Source organism: Mesoplodon mirus (assembly GCF_964341445.2).
Source record: "Mesoplodon mirus genome assembly, chromosome: 1".
Lineage (NCBI taxonomy): Eukaryota > Metazoa > Chordata > Mammalia > Artiodactyla > Ziphiidae > Mesoplodon > Mesoplodon mirus.
Window position 1 is genome coordinate 218,734,600 of NC_138976.1, and position 24,496 is coordinate 218,759,095.

At 43.8% G+C, this 24,496-nt stretch overlaps 1 protein-coding gene across 1 annotated transcript; it reads right to left on the reverse strand.

Annotated features, from left to right (window-relative positions):
* Positions 1 to 11,670: 11,670 nt before the first annotated feature.
* Positions 11,671 to 24,161, reverse strand: STC1 (stanniocalcin 1). The gene is made up of 4 exons (XM_082634772.1): positions 23,863 to 24,161; positions 21,700 to 21,842; positions 20,760 to 20,971; positions 11,671 to 14,562 (listed from the first exon to the last, which is right to left on the reverse strand). The coding sequence occupies exons 1-4, from the start codon at positions 23,978 to 23,980 to the stop codon at positions 14,292 to 14,294; spliced, it is 744 nt and encodes a 247-aa protein (XP_082490898.1). The 5' UTR covers positions 23,981 to 24,161; the 3' UTR covers positions 11,671 to 14,291.
* Positions 24,162 to 24,496: the final 335 nt, after the last annotated feature.

Sequence of the window (24,496 nt, forward strand, 5' to 3'; positions counted from 1 at the left end):
TTTTCTCCATTCTATTTCTGTGATTTGGATCACCTTTGCTATCATTACTCTGAGTTCTTTTTCAGGTAGACTGCCTATTTCCTCTTCATTTGTTTGGTCTGCTGGGTTTTTACCTTGCTCCTTCATCTGCTGAATATTTCTCTGTCTTCTCATTTTGTTTAACCTACTGTGTTTGGGGTCTCCTTTTTGCAGGCTGCAGGTTCGTAGTCCCTGTTACTTTTGGTGTCTGCCCCCAGTGGGTGAGGTTGGTTCAGTGGCCTGTGTAGGCCTCCTGGTAGAGGGGACTGGTGCCTGTTTTCTTGTGGGTGGGGCTGTATCTTGTTCTTCTGATGGGCAGGGCTTCATCCGGTGGTGTGTTTTGGTGTGTCTGTGAACTTAGTATGACTTTAGGCACCCTCTCTGCTAATGGGTGGGGCTGTGTTCCTGTCTTCCTTGTTATTTGGCATGGGGTGTGCAGCAGTGGAGCTTGCTGACCTTTGGGTAGAGCTGGGTCTTAGTGTTGAGATGACGATCTCTGGAAGAGCTCTCACTGATTGATATTACGTGGGGCCAGGATGTTTCTGGTGGTCCAGTGTCCTAGACTCGGCCCTCCCACCTTGGAGGCTCAGGCCTGACACCTGGCCGGAGCACCAAAACCCTGCCAGCCACATGGCTCAGAAGAAAAGGAAGAAAGAAAAAACAAAAAACAAAAATCAAAAACAAAAAAATGAACAGACAGAACCCTAGGACAAATGGTAAAAGCAAACCTATACAGACAAAAGCACACAAAGAAGCATACACATACACACTCACAAAAAGAGAAAAAGGAGAAGAAAAAATAAATATGTATTAAAAAAAAGGAAGAGAGCCACCAAACCAATAAACAAATCTGCCAATGATAATAAGCACTAAATAGTATACTAAGAAAAACATAAAACCAGAAACAATTTAGACACAGAAAGCAAACCCCAAGTCTACAGTTGTTCCCAAAGTCCACCTCCTCAATTTTGAGGACTTTCGTTGTCTATTCAGGTATTCTTCAGATGCAGGGTTTATCAAGTTGATTGTGGAGATTTAATCTGCTGCTCCTGAGGATGCAAGGAGAAGTTTCCCTTTGTCTTCTTTGTTTGCACAGCTCCTGGGTTTCATCTTTGGTTTTGGCCCTGCCTCTGCATGTAGGTCACCCTCAGGAGTCTGTTATCCACCCAGACAGGAGGGGGTTAGAGCAGCAGCTGATCAGGGCTCTCTTGCTCACTCAGGCCGGGGAGGGGGGGTACGATAGTCATAACTGGAATGTGGGACAAACCTGAGGCAGCAGAGGCCAGTGTGATGTTGCAGCAGCCTGAAGCATGCCATGTGTTCCCCTGGGGAAGTTGTCCCTGGGTCATGGGACCCTGGCAGTGATGTGCTTACACAGGCTCCCGGGGAGGTGTGGATAGTGACTTGGTCTTGCACACAGGATTCTTGGTGGCAGTGGTAGTAGCGTTAGTGGTTCATACCCGTCTCTGGGGTCTGAGCTGATAGCCGAGGCTTGCGCCTGTCTCTGGAACTCTTTTAGGCACTGCTCTGCCTTCTGTGGGCACACTGGGAAGGAATCCCCTCTCCTCATGCACCCCGAAACAATGGTCTCTTGCCTCTTCGGCAGGTCCAGACTTTTCCCCGGACTCCCTCCCAGCTAGCTGTGGTGCACTAGCCCCCTTCAGGCTGTGTTCACGCAGCCAACCCCAGTCCTCTCCCTGGGGTCTGACCTCCGCAGCCCGAGCCTCAGCTCCCAGCCCCCAACTGCCCCGGCAGGTGACCACACAAGCCTCTCAGGCTGGTAAGTGCTGTTCGCACTGATCCTCTGTGTGGGAATCTCTCTGCTTTGCTCTCTGCACCCCTGTTGCTGCGCTCTCCTTCGTAGCTCCAAAGCTTCCCCTTGCCCACCCTCTGTCTCAGCCAGTGAAGCGGCTTCCTAGTGTGTGGAAACCTTTCCTCCTTCACGGCTCCCTCCCGGAGGTGCAGGTCCTGTCCCTATTCTTTTGTCTCTGTTTATTCTTTTTTCTTTTGCCCTACACAGGTACATGGGTATTTTCTTGCCTTTTGGGAAGTCTGAGGTCTTCTGCCAGCATTCAGTAGGTGTTCTGTAGGAGTTGTTCCACATGTAGACGTATTTTTGATATATTTATGGGGAGGAAGGTGATCTCCACATCTTACGCCTCCGCCATCTTGAAGGTCTGTCGAGTTTGCTACTTTAATGAGGACTTTTATATAAATATATATGGTGAGAATATAGTATTAATATTTTGGACCCTTTAAGGTCAAAATAAAGTAGTTTCACAGTAATAAGTGACAGTGTAAGGCATGATTTTTGATTCTGATTTTGTAAAATTTTATTTTCGTTGTATAATAAAAATAGTACATTAGAAAAGTACTGGAAATACAGAAAAATCTCCAAAAAACAAAGCCAAAATGGCAAGTTATTCTATGAAACAAAAATAATCACTATCAACATTTTATTATGTAAACTTCTAGTCTGATATATAAATATTTATGGATACATACACACATATCTGTATATTTTTATAAAAATAAGATCATATCGTACATGAATTTTTTCTAAGTTCTTTTTTCACTTATATATTTTGAATCTTTTCCTATGTTTTTAAATATGCTTTGTATCCTTTTTAATGACAATATTATTTCACCACAATTTCTTTAGTCAATTTATTACTGTATATATAAGTTATTTTTGTTTATTTGGTAATAGAAAAGTTTTTGTGATAAATATCTCCATAGCAAAATGTTGTACATAGATATTTTCCTATAGTACATTTCCATATGTGGAATTTCTAGTTTAAAGCCTTCGTAAAACTTTAAGAACTTGGACAGATACTGATAAAATATTCACCAAAAAGTCACTATTTTGCATTATTATCAGTAGTGTTTGAGAGTTTTCCTTTCTTTAAACACTGATAAACACTGGAAATTATTATTTACAAAATCTTTCAAGTTAGATAGGTGCAGATATACACATCTTGAACCTTTTTCACCTGAAATGGCCAACTGTATTTGTTCTTTTGGAACCTGCTTGCATTTCTTTTACCACTTTTCCTACCAGAGTGTTCATGCTAAGAGCAATTTCTGTCTCACATGTGTCTTGCTGTTGTCCCAGAATGAATCCTCCTAGAAAAAGAATGACCACCTTTTAATTAATTTAACTATGCCACATTCTTCTTCAGTTAAATTCAACAAGTCTTTATTGAGTAACTATTATGTGCCAGGCACTATGCTTGACAATAGGCATTCAGTTTTGAAAAATGACACTGACCCAGCTCTCAAAGAACATATAGTCTAGTGAAGGAAGAGAAACAAGTCTCTAGGAAATTTAAATTCTCCAATAGAGAAATAAGCACTAGAAGCTTTGGAAGCAGTAGAAAGAGTACCAAACTCTGTCTTAGGTAGTCACAGAAGGCTTCTTGGGGAAAGGGATGCTTTTACTGAGTCCTAAAGGATGAATGGCAGTTTAGCCAGACATGGAAATGGGTGTGTGTGTGTGTTTGTGTGATACAATAGTACTAAAAAGTTTTATTGTATTGTTAATACAGTAGTATTAAGAAAGGTCAAGACCAAGGTAAATGTATGGAATTGCATATACAGCATGCATGCTGGAGTTCACAGTGAGAGAAGCAGGAAAGGGGTTGAACTGGTTAATAAGAGGTGAAGCTGAAAATTCAGAAGTGGCCAGATTATATAGCATCTTATATTGCATGCTAAGCAGCATGCAGCTTTTTCTGATGTTTTAGAGTTGCCACTGACAGTTTTCAAGCCATGGAGTGATGGAGTCAGATTTACTCTCTGGAAAGAGTCTTCTGGCTCTAAAGTCGGAAATGGATTTTGGGGCAAAGGCAGGGCATTACTGGAGTCTCAGAGAGAGTTTAGGAGGCTCTTGAGAACAGGGTAGCAATGTGAATGTGGATAAGTGGACCGATTAGAGGGATAATTAGGGAGAAAACAATGGTTAATATTTGCTGAGAGAGATGAGGAGAGAGGAGTTAAAGGTGGTACCTATATTTTGGGTGGCTGGAGACGCCTTGAAATGAGTTTGGGAACACAGTTTGGGAACACAGAAGAGGAACAAGTCTCTGAGGATGAAGGCGTTTGGAGAATTCTGTTTTGGACCTGCTGTGTTGTTGGTGGCTATCATACATCAAAGTGGAAGTATCTTGTTGGATATGTGTTGGATATATGGATCTGAAGCTCAGTGGAGTTTTCAAGGGAAATACAGAGCTTTGGAGTTATCAACACATAAACAGGAATTGAAATATGAGTTCCAAAGAAGAGTATATAGAATGAGAAGAAAAGAGGGGTCAGGACAGAAAGCTGAGGAATTCCAGTATTTAAGGGATGAAAAGAAGAGATGAGATGGAATAATCAGAGAAAGAAAAAGTGTTGCCATGAAAGGCCTTTTAAGGAGGACAGGATGTTTATCAGCGCCAAATGGTGTCCATTAATCACATAAGAATTTTGGATTTAGCAACAAGAGGTATCTTGACCTAGTTTACAGGTATTTCAGTGGAGGTGGATGCCACATTCCAAAGCGTTAAAGGGTAAATGGGAGATGAGGCATGAAGAAAATAAATGCAGACACCTCTTTTTAAAAGACTGTAAAAGGATGAGAGAGAGAGGATGGTAGCTGAAAGATGGCTCCGAGAGGAAGCAGAGTGGGAGAGGCTGCTGATGTAGGAGAGAGGACACTTGAAGTGATGGGTGAAATGGTTGGGCTCTAGAACTCAGGAGCATTCATTCTTCTGAGACAGCAAGAGAGATTCTGCACCTTTTGTGGCAGGAAAAGTACATAAGGATAGGTGTAAATGGGTATGGTAGTGGGGAATTGAGGGCTTTTTGATGTGAAGGTTTCTATTTTGTTTGTGCGGTAGGAGGCAAGATTCTCTGCTGGGTGTTAGAAGAGTCATGGTTGGGTAGGAGGCTTGAATAGATTGGAGGTTTTAATTGCTGCTGTGGAGAGTGGAAAGGGGAGCCAAACGGGGATGGAGAAGAAGATGCCCAGGCAACGCTGAGGGTCCTGTGGAGCTTGAAGTTGATAATTTTCTTTCTTTTTTTTTTTTTTTTTGCGGTACGTGGACCTCTCACTGTTGTGGTCTTTCCCATTGTGGAGCACAGGCTCCGGACGCGCAGGCTCAGTGGCCATGGCTCACGGGCCCAGCCCCTCCGCGGCATGTGGGATCTTCCCAGACCGGGGCACGAACCCGTGTCCCCTGCATCGGCAGGTGGACTCTCAACCACTGCGCCACCAGGGAAGCCCCTGAAGCTGATAATTTTAAGTGACATCATATCTGTACATGGCTTTATAATTTTCTTCTCTAGCTGAGAAGGCAGACTTCAAGGTTTGGGATTTTTCCAGTTGAGTGTGACGGAAGATTGATGGGGCAAGCTATTTGAGGGCAATGCAATTGCATGGTTGAAGTGAAATTAACCATGGGTTTAAGGGAGAGGATCATGATAGGAGGGGGGCTGAAAGATCCGGAGAATGTAGATGGGTCAAGGTCCTGGAGGGCGGGGTAAAGTTAAAGAACTGGTGTAAGTACAAATAAATGAGTGGGAGAGCCGTGAGGGAAAGCTGTTGCAGTCAGAAGTCGAGATTTTGGATTTAAGTTTTCAGAATTGTACCATTTTTAGAAAAGGGTTATACTCAACAAATTTAACTGGTCTGACATGGACAGTGACCAATCAGGGTAAACCATACACAGTCATACTGATGTGTACCTTTTGATTCCAGAGCGTGGGCATGGGGTTGAACTGAGGAAGGATGGGGAGTGTGAGCACTGGATGAAGCATTTCCCTGAATATTGAATTTTTCCAGACTGAAGGTGTGACTTGAGGATGAAAAGGAAAATCATGAGTCTGTTACCACTGTCATCGAAAACGAGAGAGGCAATTCTTGTCAGTATCATGCCAAGATAATTTGGGGCTGGTTAACCGTGATAAGGAGAGGAGGAAAGTGGTAGAGTCAGGTGGGGCTGCTATAATAGAACACCAAATACTGCGTGACTTACCAACAACAGAAATTTATTTCTCACAGTTCTGGAAGCTAGAAATCCAAGATCAAAACATTGGAAGGTTTGGCATCTGGCGAGGAGCTGCTTCTTAGTTCATAGATAGGGATCTTCTCACTGTGTCCTCACATGGTGGAAGAGGCGAGGAAGCTCTCTCAGGTCCCTTTTATAAGGGCACTAATCCCATTCAGGAAAGCTCCACCCTCATGCCCTAAGCACCTCTCAAAGACCACACCTCCTAATACCATTACCTTTGGGGTTAGGATTTCAACATAGGAATTTTTTTTGGCGGGGGGGATCACAAACATTTAGAACATAGCAGCCTACGCCTCAGCTGGTCAGCAGTTTTACAGGACAGTGGCAGAGTCACATTCTGAACCAGTGTTAGGAGAAAGGCATATGGACCCCACTCTCCAACCTTGGGGATTTGGAAAAATAAGCAACCATTTGGGAAGATTGCAGGGAACAATGTTCTCTGAGGAACCAGTAAGACTAGAAATCAGAGGGGATATTAAAAGGGAGGGTGAGGGCCTCCCTGGTGGCGCAGTGGTTGAGAGTCCGCCTGCCGATGCAGGGGATACGGGTTCGTGCCCCGGTCTGGGAGGATCCCATATGCCGCGGAGCGGCTGGGCCCGTGAGCCATGGCCGCTGGGCCTGCGCATCCGGAGCCTGTGCTCCGCAACGGGAGAGGCCACAACAGTGAGAGGCCCGCATACCGCAAAAAGAAAAAAAAAAAAAAAAAAAAAAAAAAGGGAGGGTGAGAGACAGTAGACTGTGTTTACCCTGCAATGGGCAGAGTTTGGAATGAGGAGAGCAGTGGGAGGTTGATTCAGGGAAGAAGGACATAAAGCAATATGAAAATGTGCAGATAGGAGGATGCTAGATGTCAGAGAGGCTTCGACCTTGAGTGCTATCTTTGGAGTGATTAGCAAGCTGCAAGGTTTCCACATAATTAGTCTTAGCAGTTTCCTGATGGATAGGGGATGGGGAGGATAGGAGCTCAGGCCAGTGTGGAAAGAGTGAGCCGTGGCCTGGAATGATTGTGCTTCCAAGAAATCCCAAGACAGGTGAGCAGGCTGTCACTGGAATTGGTTCCAAGATTTTGACCAAATATTGGAAACACCGACTGTCTCTTGTGGGACATGTATCTGGTTTTCCTACAGCAGAGTACACCTGCAGTGTGACTTAATTGTGCTAAAGTTGAGAATAACATTCTATCCTCAAATGGAAGCCATGAATCCCTTAGTGCAGAGTGGGGAGCCGAGATGCATTTAACTGGAAAGCAAGGGTCTGAATTAGTGAGTACTCAGTTTAGCCTGCTGTACGCTGTCTCCAGATACAGCCAAATAGCACATAGGTCTTCAGACGATACTTATTCAATAATTGGGCTTTGATTAGTTGTTTGCAAAACGGAGTGATGTGCATTGCTTTTCAGATTTTACAGTAGAGTGATGGGGTGGGCTTGGCCAATATCTCACTCTGGTCCTCAAGTTCTTCCTTGAGGTAAAAAATCAAAGGGCCATGGGGAATGCTGTTTATGGCAGAGCTTGAGTATAGAGAAGAAGAATTAGTGAACTGAAGGGTATTATAAAAATAAGTACATGACAGAATAACTAAGGATACAAGAAAACTTGATGTAGCTTGACTTGCAAATGACCGTATTCCTTCCGTGTTCCAGCTCTCCAGTATGATGCCTTGCACAGACTTAGTGAATATCTGAACATGTTTGTCGATGCGTCTTTTGTTGCTTAGGTTACCAGGAGAAAGTAACAGCAAATGTATACTTTTATCAAGGGTAGTGCTGGAAAGGAATATAGCTATGTGGTATTGTTACAAGCTGGCAGACTTAAGGATACCCAACTGGCAGCTGGAATTAGTTTTCCTGCTCACCATGGTAACATGCTCACCATTCCCCAGCATACTCTGCTATGGCTGCAAAGGCCCCAGCATCCTAGTGGAGGAAGAGTCATGGATTAGTTGATGGTGGTCAAAAGACTTCCTTCCTTCCTTCCTTCCCTCCTTTCTCCACTCACAAATGCTTAGCGCATGCCAGCTTTGTGTTAAGTACCGGGAATACAAAGATGACGAAATCCTCTCTCCTTGCAAACAGCCTTCAGTGCAATTCGCTACAAACTTGGGTATTCTGGGAAGGCTTCCCAGGTGATACAGGCTTTGGAGAATGAAAACAAGTTTGGGGAGAAGCATATTCATTAGCAGGAATGATAGGTGTGAAGTTCACATGTCAAAATAATGAGGCGGAAAAGGTCATGGTGTCTTTGGGGGGAGAAGGAGAAGTCAGCATTAACAAAATCTAGGAGGCACACGGGAAAGAAGGGACCAGATTTTGAGAGGCTTAAATTTGAAGTCAAGATGCCTGATTTTTGTCCTTTAGGCAGTGGGGAGCTACTAAAGCAAGGAAGTGAAATGATCATACTTGCTGTTTAGTAAGATCCTCGTCATGGCTGTGTGGAGGTCTCTAGGATTGAGGAACGGATTCAGTTATGTCAGAACAACTGGGACCTTGCTACTCGAATTATCCTCCGTGGAGTATCAGCTCCAATATCAGCATCACCTGGGAGCATGTGAGAAATGCAGACCCTTGGGCCTCACCCAGAGGTACTGGATCATTTTAATGAGATTCCCAGGTGATATGTGTGCACAGTAAATCGGAAGCTACATTGGTAGATGGTGCTTATGGCATTCATGTAGGACCCATGGGAGGGATGACCTGAACTTTTTCCTTCTTTTATACCACAGATTCACAAAGCACTCCGTGATCTTTTTATCCCCATTTTTGAAATGCTGAGAGAAAATTTTAAATGTATATTTCAATAATTTGAGAAATTTTGAAAATTCTTTTAAGCCATGGCTTTTGGAAACATTTTTGTCACAGGTTGTTAATGTACGAGTGGGTTCAGGGAGGCATGCACAAGAGGCTCTTATATCTGTGCTATCTTATGTCTTCAGCGTGGTGATGGGATGCAGGTGTTCATATATTACAATTTGCTGTTTTATGTAGGTTGCAATATTTTATCATTCATATTCATAAACTCTTGATTCAACAGTAATTTTTAGTGATGTACAAAGGGAAAAAGGGCAAGAAACTTCATCCAAAATGGTACCTCAAGACTCATGTCAGGGGTGGGAGAACATAAATGATGGTGATAATATTCGTGTGAATGGTAATAGTTATATTTGCTGAGTGCCTAATAGATACTATTTTGGGTATACTCACTATGTGCTAGACACCATTTTAAGTGCTTTATATATAACTCGCTGAATGCTCATGACCACTCTAGGTGGTAGGACCTATTATTTATCATGATTTCATAGGGACATATTTTTAAAAATTTTATCGAAGTATAGTTGAATGATAATGTGTTGATTTCTGCTGTATACCACAGTGATTCATTTATACCCATGTATGCATTCTTTTTCCTATTCTTTTCCATTATGGTTTATCACAGGATATTGAATGTAGTTTCCTCTGCTATACAGTAGGACTTTGTTGTTTACCCATTCTATATATAATAGTTTTTGCATCTGTTAATCTCAAACTCCCACTCCATCCCTCCCCCCACCCCCCCATTCCCCTCGGCAACCACAAGTCTATTCTCTATGTCTGTATGTTTCTGTTTCATAGATAAGTTCATTTATTTTGTATTTTAGATTCCATATATAAGTGATATCGTATGGTATTTGTATTTCCCTTTCTGACTTACTTCACTTAGTATGATAATCTCTAGGTCCATCCATGTTGCTGCAAATGGCATTATTTCATTCTTTTTTATGGCCGAGTAGTATTCCATTGTATATAGGTACCACATCTTCTTTATGCATTCATCTGTCGATGGACATTTAGGTTGTTTCCGTGACTTGGCTATTGTAAATAGTGCTGCTATGAACATAGGGGTTCATGTATCTTTTTGAATTATAGTTTTGTCAAGATATATGCCCAGGAGTGGAATTGCTGGATGATATGGCAACTTTATTTTTAGTTTTTTGAGGAACCTCCATACTGTTTTCCATAGTGGCTGCACCAATTTACATCCCCACCAACAGTGTAGAAGGGTTCTCATAAGGATATTTTCATAGATGGAAAAAAAAAAAGTGTGAAGATGTTAGATACCTGGCCCAAGGCCACAAACTAGAATTTGGACTCAGTTCCCGGAAATCCCAGGTCTAAGTTCTTAATCACTACACTACAGTATAGTATGTACACAGCCTCTCTGCATAAATAGATATTGATTGAAGACGATTAAGGATAAAGGATCATAATGAAATAAATGTACTCTTTTTCCTTGGCCAGGTCAGAGCAAAGCAAATGCAATACATTTTTGGCTTTGGGGAGACAATTCTTATAGCATTTGTTAGCTGTCTTCTGTATATCTGCACTTGGGAAAATGCAGTTTGGAGCTAGAAATGAATGATATTGAGAAACATCCCATCTGAATTTAAAATATGGAGAAAATCCACTAATTAAAAAAATAAACTATATAAGACCTCTCTTTGAAACATCTACACTGCACAAGTCCCCAATTTTCTGTGACTGAACTTGTAACTGTCCTTCAAGACCCAGGTAAATGTCATTTTGCTGGAAATCTTTTCCCCATTTTCCAAGATGGGCCACCTCCTCCTTTTGTTCAGGTCCCCTCTACCTGTGATGATAGTAATAATAGCTGACACTTATTACATTACGGTGTGTTGAACATGTTGTTAGCACTTATTTTATCTTCCTCTAACAGCCCCATGGACAGTTATCACTATCCTCATTTTACAGAGGAAGAAACTGATATATTTTGAGATTAAGTGACTTGTCTGACATCATGCAGAGACAGAATTCAAATTTCAGAAGTCTGACCCTGGAGCTGGATCTTTATCACCACAGAGCTATCTGCCTCCCTTCCCACATTGATTCAATTGTCTTTTCCCCTCTTCTGACTCTTTCTAAATCATTCATTAAGGTATTGAGTGTATCTTGCGAATTGGGTTTTCTTTCCAGTGCTGGGAATGCATTGGTGAACAAGCAAAGGTGCTTCCCCTCTCGGCAAAGGGTGGAGGGCAACATCTTCTAGAACGTGAGAACAGCGTAATTAAAGGTGTGGAAGGGAGAGAGTGAACAGTCCTTCCCAGAGCTCCTTCATGGATGGAGCGTAGAGTTCACTGAACAGTAGGGTGAGTCTCGAGGCTGGAGAGCTGAGCAGAGCCAGACCATAAAGCTTCTTCTAGCGTTGTAAGGAGTTTGGGTTGCAATTTTACTGTGAGGGTAATGGTTTTGAGGACATTGGGAAAATGTTCATTTAAAGTATATTCATTTACACATTGGCACTTCATTAGCGACTTTAAAGAAACCAATCAGCCATTAACTTCAGGTTCAGAAAGTCTCATTCAAGAAGTTTTTTAACGAATAACAATGAAAGACATTGGGGGAAAAAAACCCAGTAAGACGTAACACTTTATTATTTTTTGTTATCTTAGAAGGAATTCACCAAAGGCTTCATATTATGCTATGGCATCTTTAATTATAAAAATAAGCAAATAAAATAACTTGCATCTGTCATTACCATGATATGTTTCATAACCTTTATATGCACATGGAGCTTAAAAATGTAATTTAACAATAAATAATGACATATACCAGATATGCTCACTGTTTATTCCAGTACTCAGCCAAAAACCTAAATATCATTTAAATTATAAATACATAATGCAAATATAATGGCACAAAAATGTCTAAAGTGCAACCAAATCACAAGAGAAGAATCATGCAAACTGGTCTAGGTCAGCCCCGGAATCACTCTGTGCAGCAAACACAAGACAAAGCTTTGGAAGTTTAAGGGGGACTTGGAGGGAGCAGGATGGGAAGAAGAGAAGCAAAAAACTAGCAACATTGTGAGAACTGCTTCTTTCCATATGTGTAGATATATGTATTATAGATACATATATAAATATTATTGTGGGGAGAAAAGGAGGGGGGGTACCACGGTTTGAAGAGGTCACAGCAAATCAAAGAGAATCCACTGGACGGAAGTAAGAGAGAATTTTGTTAGGAATACTCATGAACTACTCGTTGCATTGGGGTCCTGGCTTAGTGGGTTTGAGAAACGGACACAACACACAAAACTGTAATAGCTTTTCTGGTTTGGAGAAGCCAGCCTTGCCTGCAGGGTAGGAATGGGTGAGGGAGGGAGAGGGATAGTCAACTTAGAGTATGATCTACCTGATTTCCAAGAGGCTAAGGCAGTGTCCGTATGTTTGGGGACCTGGGGATGGGACAGTTCTGAGTATAAAAATGCTCTTAACAATCTGATGTCAGCACGCTGAGAGGCTGTGTGGGGACAAAGGCAGCCACGCTTGTGCTGCTGCTGGGTCTGCTGCATTCGCTCTTGGTCCTTGAGCAGCACGTTACTGGTTTTAAAGGCTTTGTGGTAAAGTTGTATTGCTTTTTGTTTTTCTGGGGATGTGCCCTCCCTCCTCCCACCAGCATCCCTAACACTCAATTTGGGCAAATCTGGAGTTTATCCTAGTGAGAGTCAAGCACCAATGGTTTCTACCTAAGCAAGTTTGGAGTGGCGCTTACAGTCCTAGCCCTCCTCCCTCTCCCTCTCTCAACATTGACCTTTGGTGGGCAGTGACGCTCCTAAGGGACCGTTGGGTTCAAGGACAGTGACCCTGAGAAACTACTGTTGTTCATAGCTAGGTTAATCATTTGGCTTTGGTGGTTGCCATCTTGTAAACATCACGGCAGACATGATCAAACCGCCAGCGCTTTTTTTCCTCTTTCTTTCATTTTTTTTTTCTTTTTTCTTTTTTGCAATCCTACAGAGATGGCCCAGCTGCCAGGACTACTTTGGCAGGCAGCGTGCTACAGGACAAAAATGTAAGAGGAGTCTATTAAGGCTGGACAGCCCAGGGTTATTTATACCCCCTCAGCCCCAAGTCCCCCAAACTAAAGACCCAAAGGCTGATTGACTCATACCTGATTGAGTTAATGGAAAGCCTCCTACCCCATCATCAGGCTGCCAGAGTACCAGGCACTGATGAAAGGCAGAAAGTCAAGAACTGCCACTTCCCAAGGTATAGCAGGCCTTATCACACTCCTAAGTGGTCCAAGCCCAAAGGGATGCTCTTTTTGGTCCCTGTAATTCTCGGTTGGATGTGACAGAGCTGTTTCAGGATAGGTCTAAGTCAAGAGTAGCCTCTGGGTTGAGGTGGGCTGGGAGATTAACATCTTGCCTGGGGTCCTTCAGATAAACCTGTTGGTTTTTCCTATCTCATAACAGGCCCATCTTAAGTTTTGATGTTGAATAAAACTACTTCTACCCCCTTAGTTATAAAAAAGGCCACAAGGAGCATTTATGTGGATATCTGGAAGTGAGATAGTTATTCCATTCCCAGGAAAAGAAAAATAAAGCTAAGTTACAAAACTAAATCTATATGCAATAAAGTTATTATATACTGCTTTGTTTAAGCAGAGTCCTCTGGAATTTATGTACAGTACATTAGTTTTCACCTATTTATATTCCACAGTTAGACCTTAAGATTCTCTGGATTTAAGACAATTGTTAAAGATACTTTTAAAGCTCTGAGCAGTTACAGTACATAGAGATGTTAGCTTTTTGTTTTTCATTAGATGCAAGAAGATGCAGGCTCCAAGTCTGGTTGGAGAGCCAGGCTCGAGCAATTTGGTAAATGTGTTGGGAAGGAAATTAGACATTGAGGATCAAGACCGTAAGACACTAGCTCATGAGAGATCAAGAATTCAAATATGACATTCATATTCGTCCATGGCCAGCACAGATTCATAACACGAATTCCACTGAGCATCTTTATGAGCGTTTTAAGACATGCATTTAAATTAAGTTGCTTCTTACCAGCTAACTCTACTGGGGCAACCATTCTAAAGGGTTCCACATCTTCAAATTACAAAGTCTGGGGAATTACATGAATGTTTTGTGTTTGAGAGTCATTGGAGGGGAGCTGGGAAAAGACCTGGTAGAGGAAAGTGGTAAAAGAGGCCACTTTCTCCTGAGGAGAGGCAGAAAGATCACACGTGTTCTGTTGGTGAGAATGCCGCCATCGAAGAATGTTGAGAGATTGATTACAGAAGCCTAGTTTCATGCAATTTTTTTTAAGGGGGGATAGAAAATAGGAACTACTTAAAAAAATCAAACCAGGCACAGTACACTCGAAGTTGGTGAGCGAACACCCTTAAAATGATCGTAGTTTGGTGAGGTTGTGAATACCTCTCCCCGGCTATGCACTCTCTTGGGAGGTGCGTTTGATGAGGGAGGGAGAGGCCACCTCACCTCGGAGGCTCCTGAGGAGGACTTTCAGCTTCTGTGGCTCGTTGGCACGCCTCCTGTTGAAGTCAGCTCGCTGGTGTGTGTGGGCACAGTGGTCTGTCTGCAGGATGTGAAAGAGGCTGGCCATGTTGGGTCCGATTTTCTCCATCAGGCTGTCTCTGATTGTGCTGACGGTGTCTTCATCACATTCCAGTAGACTTCGGACGAGTCTGTTATAGTATCTGCATTGGGAAAGAGAGGGTCATTCAGTGGGCGCAAGGCAAGACCCAGGCTTTCATCCGGGCTCCAGTCAACACCCGTCCTGCATGGCCAGATCAAGCACCCACAAATAGTTGCCTCAGCTGAAGGTGGCTTTTGCTTCTAACCTTCAGGCAGTGTCTTCTTCGTGTGAGAGCTTGCGCTGCCTGGATTTACCACCCAGTGCAAGACAGCTCTGTGTCCACGTTTAGAGCTCAGGAGACTGAGATCATACTTTGAATAGTAGGCTCGTGGCAATGTCTAAAAGTTTTAGAAAGAGAGAATTGTGGAGCTAGCTGGGATCACAGAGACCATTTAACGACTCTTTCATCATTTCATTGTACAGAGAAGAAACTAAGGTGGGAGAGCTGAAGTGACTTGTCTGAGGTCATACAGTGGGCTAGTGGTCGAAGCAGGACTGAGTCAAATGTATGAGGTGACCCAACACTCACACTTATGTTTTAATAGTCATTGCACATGGATGCAATCATTTGCAGTTATTTTGGTGCCTCTTTGCGATTTTTCTTTTTCTTGGTGGGAGGTGTGTGTGTGTGCATATTCTGATTAATTTCTATCTTTTTTTTTCTTTTTGGCCGTGCCGAGTGGCATGTGGGATTTTAGTTCCCTGACCAGGGATCAAACCCGTGCCCCCTGCAGTGGAAATGTGGAGCCCTAACCACTGGACTGCCAGGGAAGTCCCTAAATTTCTATTTTTAAAGGAGACCCCTGTCTTCAGTATCTCATGCATTTTTCTACTCAATCTAATTTCCCTATCATACACTTGGCTAGCCTCTCTGAAGGCTGTCGTCTCACCTGATTTTCAGTCTTCTTGCAAAGGTATATTGCAGTCAGAGGGCCAAATGCCAGGCAACAAGGATATTTAAATAGAACGATTGGTGATCCTTAGTGGTTTGTGCTTCAGTAGTTTCAAGAAGCCTTCTCCCACTGCTCTAGATTGTGCTGCCCTCTCCTTTTTGGGGATGTTTTATAGATATTGGGTTACCATCGTACAGGTCAGCATTTGATGGTTTACTGATGGTTTTGTTTTCCTGACTAGGCTGTAAACCTATTGAAGGCAGGAGATGTGTCCTTATTCTTTGTATCCCTCATGTGCCCATGTCCTAGGGGTGCCTGCACACTGTCATTCTGTTGATTTATTTTGTGGCCCCTGAGGGAATGGAGCTTTCAAAATAGAGTTCTTTCCAATGTCATGATTCCCAAAAGAAAAAATTATCTGTGGGTCTTCTGGTAAGTTTTACAAAAGAATTTGTGTTTGGTATAAATTTCCTTCATCTTTGGTGCAAGTTCTTTAAGCCTCCAAAATGCTGCAGCTAACTGTTAGGCTCAGAAAGAATAAAACTGTCTAATCTATTTTTTTTTCCTGAAGACTATGGTTTAATCATTTTAAACAGTCACAGGACATGTTTCCACACATGTGGAAGATGTGATGACAGTGAAAATGACAGTGAAGAAGATGTGAAAGATGACAGTGAAGAAGATGTGAAAGATGACAGTGAAGAAGATGTGAAAACAATTGTGTACATGTTGTACAGCAAATAGTCCTAGGTAATACTCCCTTTGATGTAGGTTTTTGAAAAATCAGTACATATGGCTTAGACAGCATGGAAACTACCCAAAAAAAGATGGAGTCTTTTATGACATAGAGAACACACTTAAACCTTGTCATTGACCTTTTATCAGTAAACTGTCTAATAGTTAAGGCATATAAATTACTCGTCCTATTCTTTGGGAAGACACTTCGGGTATTTCCCAATTTGAATTGGGATGGATTTGGTCCATTTCAAGGTGGCAGATGTCAGAACCCATTAGCTCTGTGTTCACTAATTAGCGACTGTCCTAATGACGGTGGTCTGCAGCATTTATGTGGAGAGACCCTTTCCTCAGAGGAGCCCGAGGACTGCCGGACCACAAGATCTTCCGTGAAAAGAAACCTGTTTATTTTTAACTCACCTCACAGAGCACAGGATCAAACATCTTTCCAGAATAACTTAACCCCCCAGAGAGGTCCTTTCAAGGATGTACAGTAAATAGAGTGGAATGTGGGCACTGAAGCAAAGCCATCACCCTTCTGTGAGGGAGGAGAACCAAGCTGGGGATGGAGGGAGAAATGTGTCTGGGTCTCTGATATAGTCCTGGCTCCCATGAGGGAGGATTATATCCAGCTGTTGTTAAAACTGGGATTCCCTGGCACAGAGACACATTTTCCAACCCTTTGGAATTATAAAGCACATGAGTCAAAGCAGATCTCACTTGGATGGGGAAATGGGGAGAAAAGTGGTTTTGGAAAAACTGAGAATAAACTACTTTGTACCATCAGCTTCAGACATCTACACACCCACACAGATCCCCAGGCATCTCTTGGGCTCTGCTAGGATGTGGGTCCCCTGGATCTCTTTGTCTATTTCAAACGGTGATTAGATCCTAGAGAAAAAGGTTTCTGACCCCTCATCTTCCTGCCCCTCAGTTAAGGACTTTATAACTTAGAAGTTAACCCTTCCACTTCTAGAAAGAAAGAACTGTTCACACCAAATGATCTTCCAAATGGGCTGGAGAGGATGATCTTTCCTTATATTAACATTGAAAACTCTAGTCTGGATGAAGAAGTCTAACACCAGTAAGGAAACTAAGCTTCTGTAACTCGCCTCACCTCTTTAAGGTCAGACGTGTTCCTCTGGCCCCCACTTTGTCAAAACACCTCTTCTCCATCTCTGAGAGAGCCTACCTTTACTGTTACTTTCTCTGCCGGCCCCGATAGGCCACCTGTTCTTGGCGCTTCTTGAGGATGACCCTTGCCAGCCTGACTGTTCTTAGCGACTCCCCCCAAATCTACCCTTAGCTTCTCCCATGGAGCTGGTTACCTCAGCAAGGGCAGGCTAAGAGAGCTCCTTGGAATAGATAACAGCCATGGCTCCAGTAGCGGCTCCTCCAAGTGTGGGAGACCTATCAGGCTGCCTTGATGACAACACCGTTTGCCTGAGCAAGCAATAGATTAATCCCACACCTCTCTATTGAGGGCCAGAATATGGCATTGACCTCTGGGGTTGTGTGGGCTGATGAGACAGACCTTTCCTATCTCTAAGCCAGTCAGTGAGGTTATTGAAGAGATTGTGTCTTCAGCGAAAGTTGACTTAGCAATTGTCATGTAGTCCTTGATCACTGTCTTGGACCAAGACTTGATGTTACTATAGCTATTGGTGAGAGATGTACACAAATTTAATTGTTGATCACCAGGGGGTGCATTTATTCCATTCTACTTGGAATTCCATTTTTGGATTGTGGATTTTATCTGCAGGTTTGACTGGCTGCCATTTTTGAAGTGGAAATCAAATAGCCTGGCTCAGGGCCATGTGAATTCTAGGCTCAACTCTGTCATTCACTAGCTGTGTGAACTTCAGCAGGTCACCCCTCTCTCTGGGTCTCTGTTCTCTAATCAGTAAAAAGAGGCAGTTAGTCCAGATAACCTTTACGGTCATTTCCAGCTATGACATTTTATGTTTCTGGGGTTCAGTATATACGCTTCTTCTCAATTTAACAAAAAAATAGTTCAGCTCTGCTTAAGGCCCATCCTTGGCAGGAAGAGTTACAACTATTTAAGAAGATGCCTTTCTTCATCTTTATGGGGAGTGGTGGTGGGTTGTACTCCCAAGACTTAATGGGCTAAGTGTTCAGATCACCCAGCCTGGAAGGAACCTTTAAAGCATGTTTCTTTCCTCCCCCTTTGAAAATTCCATCACTGACTTTTTTCCTTGGTAAAGAATAAGATCAGATATTCTCCATAGCTACTGTTTTAAGCCATGCTTACCCAAATACACACATACTGCCTAGGAACGTTCTGTGTGAAGGTTTATAAATAGTCCTTTGTTTCCCTTGATCAATATTATTCTTCTGTTTCCTGTTCCCTATCCATGCCCTAGAGAGTTGGAAGCTTTGTCACTTTTCCCATCTGGATCTGGATTGGTTTAATTTCTTCTCAGGCCTCATGCCGTCCAGCCTGCCTGATCAATCGTGCCTGCTTCCCTCATGGTTGAAAGTAGAGTTTACAAATTCAGCCAGGGGGACACTCCAGCTATCCTTTGTGTTCTAAGTGCATTTCTGTCATGGAAAACCTCCCTGTGCTGGCTCCTGGTCCAGTCACAGGCTTTTGGATTCTCCCAGGCCCAAACCTCATGCTAGATAAGTCACAGGAAGGTGGAATGAACCTGTAACTACTTCCTTTCACAATTCTTTGCCAACTGGCACAACGTAGTGTGTATCTGTGGTGGGACAGAGGCTGGGAAAGCAGGATGTGTCAGAAGAGTGAGGATCTTAAATAGAGCAAATCGAGCCCAACATGGAACCGGAAACCTCTAGCTCTGAGCAGGAATAACATCAGCCAGTTCAAGCGAAGTAACTGGAGAAAGCTAAGAGCTGCATGGAGGATTCTAGTCTTCAAGAGATGACCTTCCTGAATCAGGATGATTCTTCTAAGATGATAAAGGGAGATAACTAGACTCCTGTGACCCCTTTCTAAAGGTGGTGAAAACAAGGCACCTATCGAAAAGAACAGCGGCCTGCTTAAAAGCTCCTATTACTAGTCTCTTAGATGGTTAGGATCACCAGTCCAGAATCTGTATTCTCCTTCCTGTAAGACCTCCTCTTCATAATGGAAAATGCTACCTCAGTTGAATTAGAGATACTAGTGTTGTCTCAAAACTGGCCACATGCCGTATTATAGATCATGAATTGTCACTGGACCATTAAAGATCAAACCTTATAATAATGACTGTGCTAACCTATTCCTGCCCCCCAGCTACCACATAAACACACACTGAAGAGACAGGGCGCTTGAGATAAATGCTGAATTTGATTTTCCTGTTCTCAGAACATCAGTTAGCACCATGACAGAGTCACTTCCAAGGACTGAACAAACGATTTTTGTAAACTGACATGAGGTTCTCAAGAACAATGATCAGTAGTTAAGAGCGAATCAGAAATGTACGACGTTTCACGTCAGAGGCCTTAACCTTTCCCCGAGGAGGAGCTACTTTTCCCGTTTTCCAGTTGCACGCATGTACATGACTAACCCACTGGTAAGCCCCAGAAGGACTAGGTTATTGCCAGTATCTGAAGAAGGGTGGCAGCCTCTGGCTAGGAAGTTAATCAGGTAAGTCTGCGTTAGCGCTCCTGTGGTCAGAATAACACGTAAGGTCTGATCTTTGTGAATATGTGCAGATTTGGCTGGAGAGTCAAAGAATCCTAGCCCTTCAGGACTAGGAGTCAAGTCAGTGGCATCACAGTAGGCTGAACTTGACCGTTCTGCACTGCCCCTGCCATGCCTCCATGCTAGCCCCATCAGCACCTTTCTGAACTTGACCACAGATGGGGAAGCCCAGGTCTTGCCAGGAAACTTTCTACGCCATGGAATGAGCATGTCTGCCATCTCATGTCTTAGATGTTCGTACCTGGCTGGTAAAGACGGTGAGTCAAGGGCACAGAAAGGCACGATGCTCAGATATTACTAGCTCAGTGGCTTGGGATCAGTTTAGAATACTAAGATGAGAATGTGATCTGGGGAGTCACCAGAACATCATTCCAGGAAATCTTGGACTAGACAAATGGGATAACAGACCTGGAAGGGACCATGGGAATCATCTAGTCTAGCCACTTCACTTTTCACAAAGGAAATTTGAGTCCCACCGAAGTCAGATGGTTCGCTCTGGGCTACCCAGTGAAATATCTGATTGGGCTTAGGATGGACTCAAATATATGCAGTTTTAAAACTCTGCATTATGACATTTGACCAAGGTTTTCATAATGGCCAATTGTACTGTGCCTAGTCATGATTTCAGCCCAATTTGATGTCTCAGAATCTTGTTACCATAAACTTCACAATTCCCTTCAGGCTTATGGAAGGAAATGGACAATGCACCCAGGGATGCTGCAGATGAAGTTTTCTATTAGCTGCATGGAGAGACTTTTCCTATAACAGTGAAAAAAAAAATCCAGGCTGCTTAAGCTGTCACAACCAATCACAAACATATTTTTTTCCTGCAAAAGCTGGGAAGACTGCAAGCTAAAATAAGAGCATCACCGTGGCAATTTAACTCCTTCTGTGTCTGGCTCTGCCGGCCAACCACTCCCCCTCCCCCCGAACTGCCACACGAGTGGACTCATTTTGTACCTGTTGGAGAAGTGATTAGGGAGCTGGACGACTTCCGTGATGGCTTCGGGGTTCCGCTTGGCCACACTACACACGTTCAGCTTGCTGTAGCACTCCTCCTGCACCTCGGCAATCATCCTCTGGAAAGTGGAGCACCTCCGAATGGCCAGGAAGACCTTGGCGGTGACCCCGTTGGCGATGCACTTTAAGCTCTCTTTGACAAATGCTTTTCCCTGACGAGGAAGGGGGGGAGGAGGACAAGATTTAGCTTGAGCTGACAAGAGAGGACAGGGCCTATGATATGTGGACCTTAAGGGGGCTCACCCTGGCACTGTCTCACGGCCCTCTCTGCATGTCCTTGCAATAAGCGAACTGTACCCTGCGACCAGGATTTTTTTAAAAAGTCCCTATTCCCTTAGACTACCTTGAGAATTGAGCTACATAGAAATGAAATGAGACGAGAAAAAGAGATGGACCATAAACAACCACCCTTCAGCCTAAAAATAGCCATAATACGGTTTTGTATTCTTGGGATTGAGACTTGATAACTCAAATCACAAGCTAGTAAAAAAAAAAAACCGAAAAAAAACCCAAGCTAGTATGCCGGCTCTTCGTGAGAAGAACTTCTTTGTTAGAAGAACATTTTTATTTCCTCTTGAAGAGGCAAAGATTTTCTGCTCATCACCCCTCCCTTAGAAGACAGCCTCTGTCAGCCTGTTACAATTGTGCATTAGAGTGGGTGGAGAGTGGCTTATATAGAACCTATTTCTTGGCCAAAAGTGTGTGTGTGTGTGTGTGTGTGTGTGTGTGTGTGTGTGTACACATGTTGGAGATGAGAATTTAGACTGGGGAGGCTGAGAAGCAGAGTTGGTTCCCTACAAGCCCGGCTCCTAAGAACAATAGTCTCATACACTGTTAAAGACAAGCAGCCAGTTGTGAGCAGGGGTCAAGGTCTTATTACCTGAGTGTCAAATTTAGCAGCGCTGTACAAGAAGGATTTACAGATGTCGTACATCCCATCTGTGTCACAGGTGGAGTTTTCCAGGCATGCAAACGCTCCACAGCCAACCTGCAGAGCGCTGTTGAGGCAGCGAACCACTTCAGCTGAAAGAGACAAATCCATGCAATCTGGGTCAGACGGTGAGGACAGTCTAGAGGGATCAAGCTGATGTGGAGGCAAAATTCAAGGAAAAGGGGTCAGAAGAACTTATCCTAGAAGTCTGTGATGGGGCCAGTAGATAGACCCATTCCGAGCGGGGTGGGAGTGAGGAATAGAGGGGACAGACAGATCCCTTTTGCTTATAAGAACCAGAGAACATGGAGGAAGGGAGTGAGTTTTCCCTCGGAGATACACTCTCTTGGTCTCACCATCACACACAGTTCTGGTGGCTGGAAAAGTAAGGTTGGAGTAGGAGGCATGCCCAGTGCTTAAAGCAGCTCTGCAGAATCCAAGGGCACCCCTTAAAGGCTGAAATCATGGGAAGGTAGATGGTAGTGGTAGGTGGTCAAGTTTAGGAGGAGGAAGGAGAAGGGAATCCATTTGGCTTCCAGAAAATACACTCCAGAGTCATAAGGATGGAATTTTGGTCTAAATGGCAGAGAAGAATTTGCCAGGAGTCCACTAGGAGACCCTTCTGATTTAGGGCTTTTAACTTACCTTCCTATTGGCAGAAAGAAATCTGATCCGTTCATGTTTCATCCCAACCCCCCACTATAGGACAGTGCTTAGAGGTATGCATAATCTCTGTCATATTAAAAGCCTTTTTTTTTTTAAAAAAAAAAAAAGAGAGAAACACAGGTGTAGAATAACCAGGCCAAGGCAACACTTGTGCAAGACTGGAAGAAAACCGCAGAGAACTTGCACGAGGCTTTCTACATTCTGGATAAGATCTTCCATAAAAGTAACTTCTCTCCTACAGAAGAGGGGTGTTCTGGCAGGCAGCTCTGCGAGAAATGATCTGCAGCCTTCATACCATAGGAGTCTCCTCTGAGATCAAAAGCACGGTTCGGTTAGGCGGCCCCTCCCCCTCCCACCACCCGCAGCCTCTGGGATGTTACAAGTCATTTCCCTAATTATATATTTCCACGGGTTCAAATGATAACTTTGCTTTAAGCAGTTTTAATATGCATTAGGATTGCTATTGTTTTTGGCAAGCTTGAATTGTGAATCACTGCATCTCTATAGCAACTAAGTACAAAAGGAAGTGAAGCAAAGCCCTCCTCTCGGCAGGGACCTGTGCTCTTCCGAGGGGAGCAGCGTCTGCAGCATTTGGACACCTGCGAGCCCATCTTTGCTGACAGTTGGGGGAGAGGGAGCAGTCATGGAAGGGGAGCAAGCTGGACAAGCGAAGTCCAAAGACAGAGGTGTCAATGCCGGCTTCCTAAGGACTCTCTTCCTTTAGAGACCAAGATAATACACAATTAACTGCTCAAGGAGTCAGGGCTAGAGTGAGACCTCTCCCTTGGAGAAATAGCTGCTACGTTTCACAGATACTCTTTTTCGAGGGGCTGTCTAGCCACGGGGCTGCGTGGAGACTGAATGGAGCCCCAGAGAGCAGGGAGGGACAGACGGAACAGTGTCGAGGGTGGGATGTGTAGGGTTTTCTCTGAATCTGCCCTGGATTTGTCAGACTGGAGGGCTATGGTTCCGTAAGTCAGTCTGCACAGGGAGCTTTCTGTGTGTTCTCTGGAGGGGCAGGGAAGTCAAGTTATAGGGTCTTCAGGGTAAAGAAAGAGGGACAGCATCAGACAAGTCACGTCTCACCTTAAGATCAGCTTCAGCTTCTGGAAAGTATAGAGAGCGCTTTGAAGCATGCCAACATTCAAGTCTTCCCCCCGCCCCCTCCCCCCCAAGAGGGTACGTGCCAGATTTCAGGCAATCAGGCTAGGCTTATGCAATGAAATACCCTCAGCGGAGCGCCCAGCTTCTTCGTTAGTTGCATGCAATTTATTAAACAAAGGAGCTCCACTTCCTAAGGCTATTGGATTACACTGGCAGTTTATTGCCATCAGGCATGAAGCACATTTATTATCAAGATCAGCCGTCACAGACACAGTTGCAAAAGCGAGAGGCAAATGAGGACAGCTCTTTGGGGGAGAAACCGGTCCTGGGTTTGCCGCTTACCTGAGTTCTGAGCTGCCACCCGGGCTTTCCTGGGGCTCACAGAATCATTCTGCTCCGCCTCATGGGTTGCAGAAGCACTGATCACCAGCACCAGAAGCACTGCTGAGTTTTGGAGCATTCTCTGAGAAGTTTCCGCTAAGTTGTTGGGTTTTTTTTTTTTTTTTTTCCTCCCCCCCCCTTCCTCTTTCCCTCTCCCGGCTTGAGTGAAGATGTGGATCTGGATACACTGAGAGCCTAGGTGAGGATTTGATGAGGAATTTTCTGTTGCTGCTTCTGCTGGCGCTTTCGCTGCTGCTGCTGCAGTCGCTGCTTCTTGCACCTCTGGCTTTTGCAAACTGGGGGCCCAAGAGCTGCACCCAGGGATTTTATAGCCGTTCTTATCGGTCCTCAGGATCAGGGACCAATCAGGTCCCTCAACTGGTCTGGCCAGCCAATCGGAGGGCATGCTCATTGGGCTGGAGCTGTTTGACTTCTTAGAAATATTTTCCAGCAAATTAAAAGTACCTGCTGCCAATGTCTTATACGTGTGTGTGACTGTGTGTGCAGAGATGTGTGAAAGAGCTATTTTCACAGAACTAAGGGATGACTTTGTATTGATCTAACGAAAGGGAAATCATAGGACCGTCTCAACAAG

Excerpts from the sequence above, each read along its gene's own strand:
- STC1 (XM_082634772.1), bottom strand. The coding sequence starts at position 23,980 with ATGCTCCAAAACTCAGCAGTGCTTCTGGTGCTGGTGATCAGTGCTTCT. Across the intron at positions 20,972-21,699 it reads CTGCTAAATTTGACACTCAG|GGAAAAGCATTTGTCAAAGA; the intron begins GTAATAAGACCT and ends CTTCCTCGTCAG. Across the intron at positions 14,563-20,759 it reads CCTAATCACTTCTCCAACAG|ATACTATAACAGACTCGTCC; the intron begins GTACAAAATGAG and ends TTCCCAATGCAG.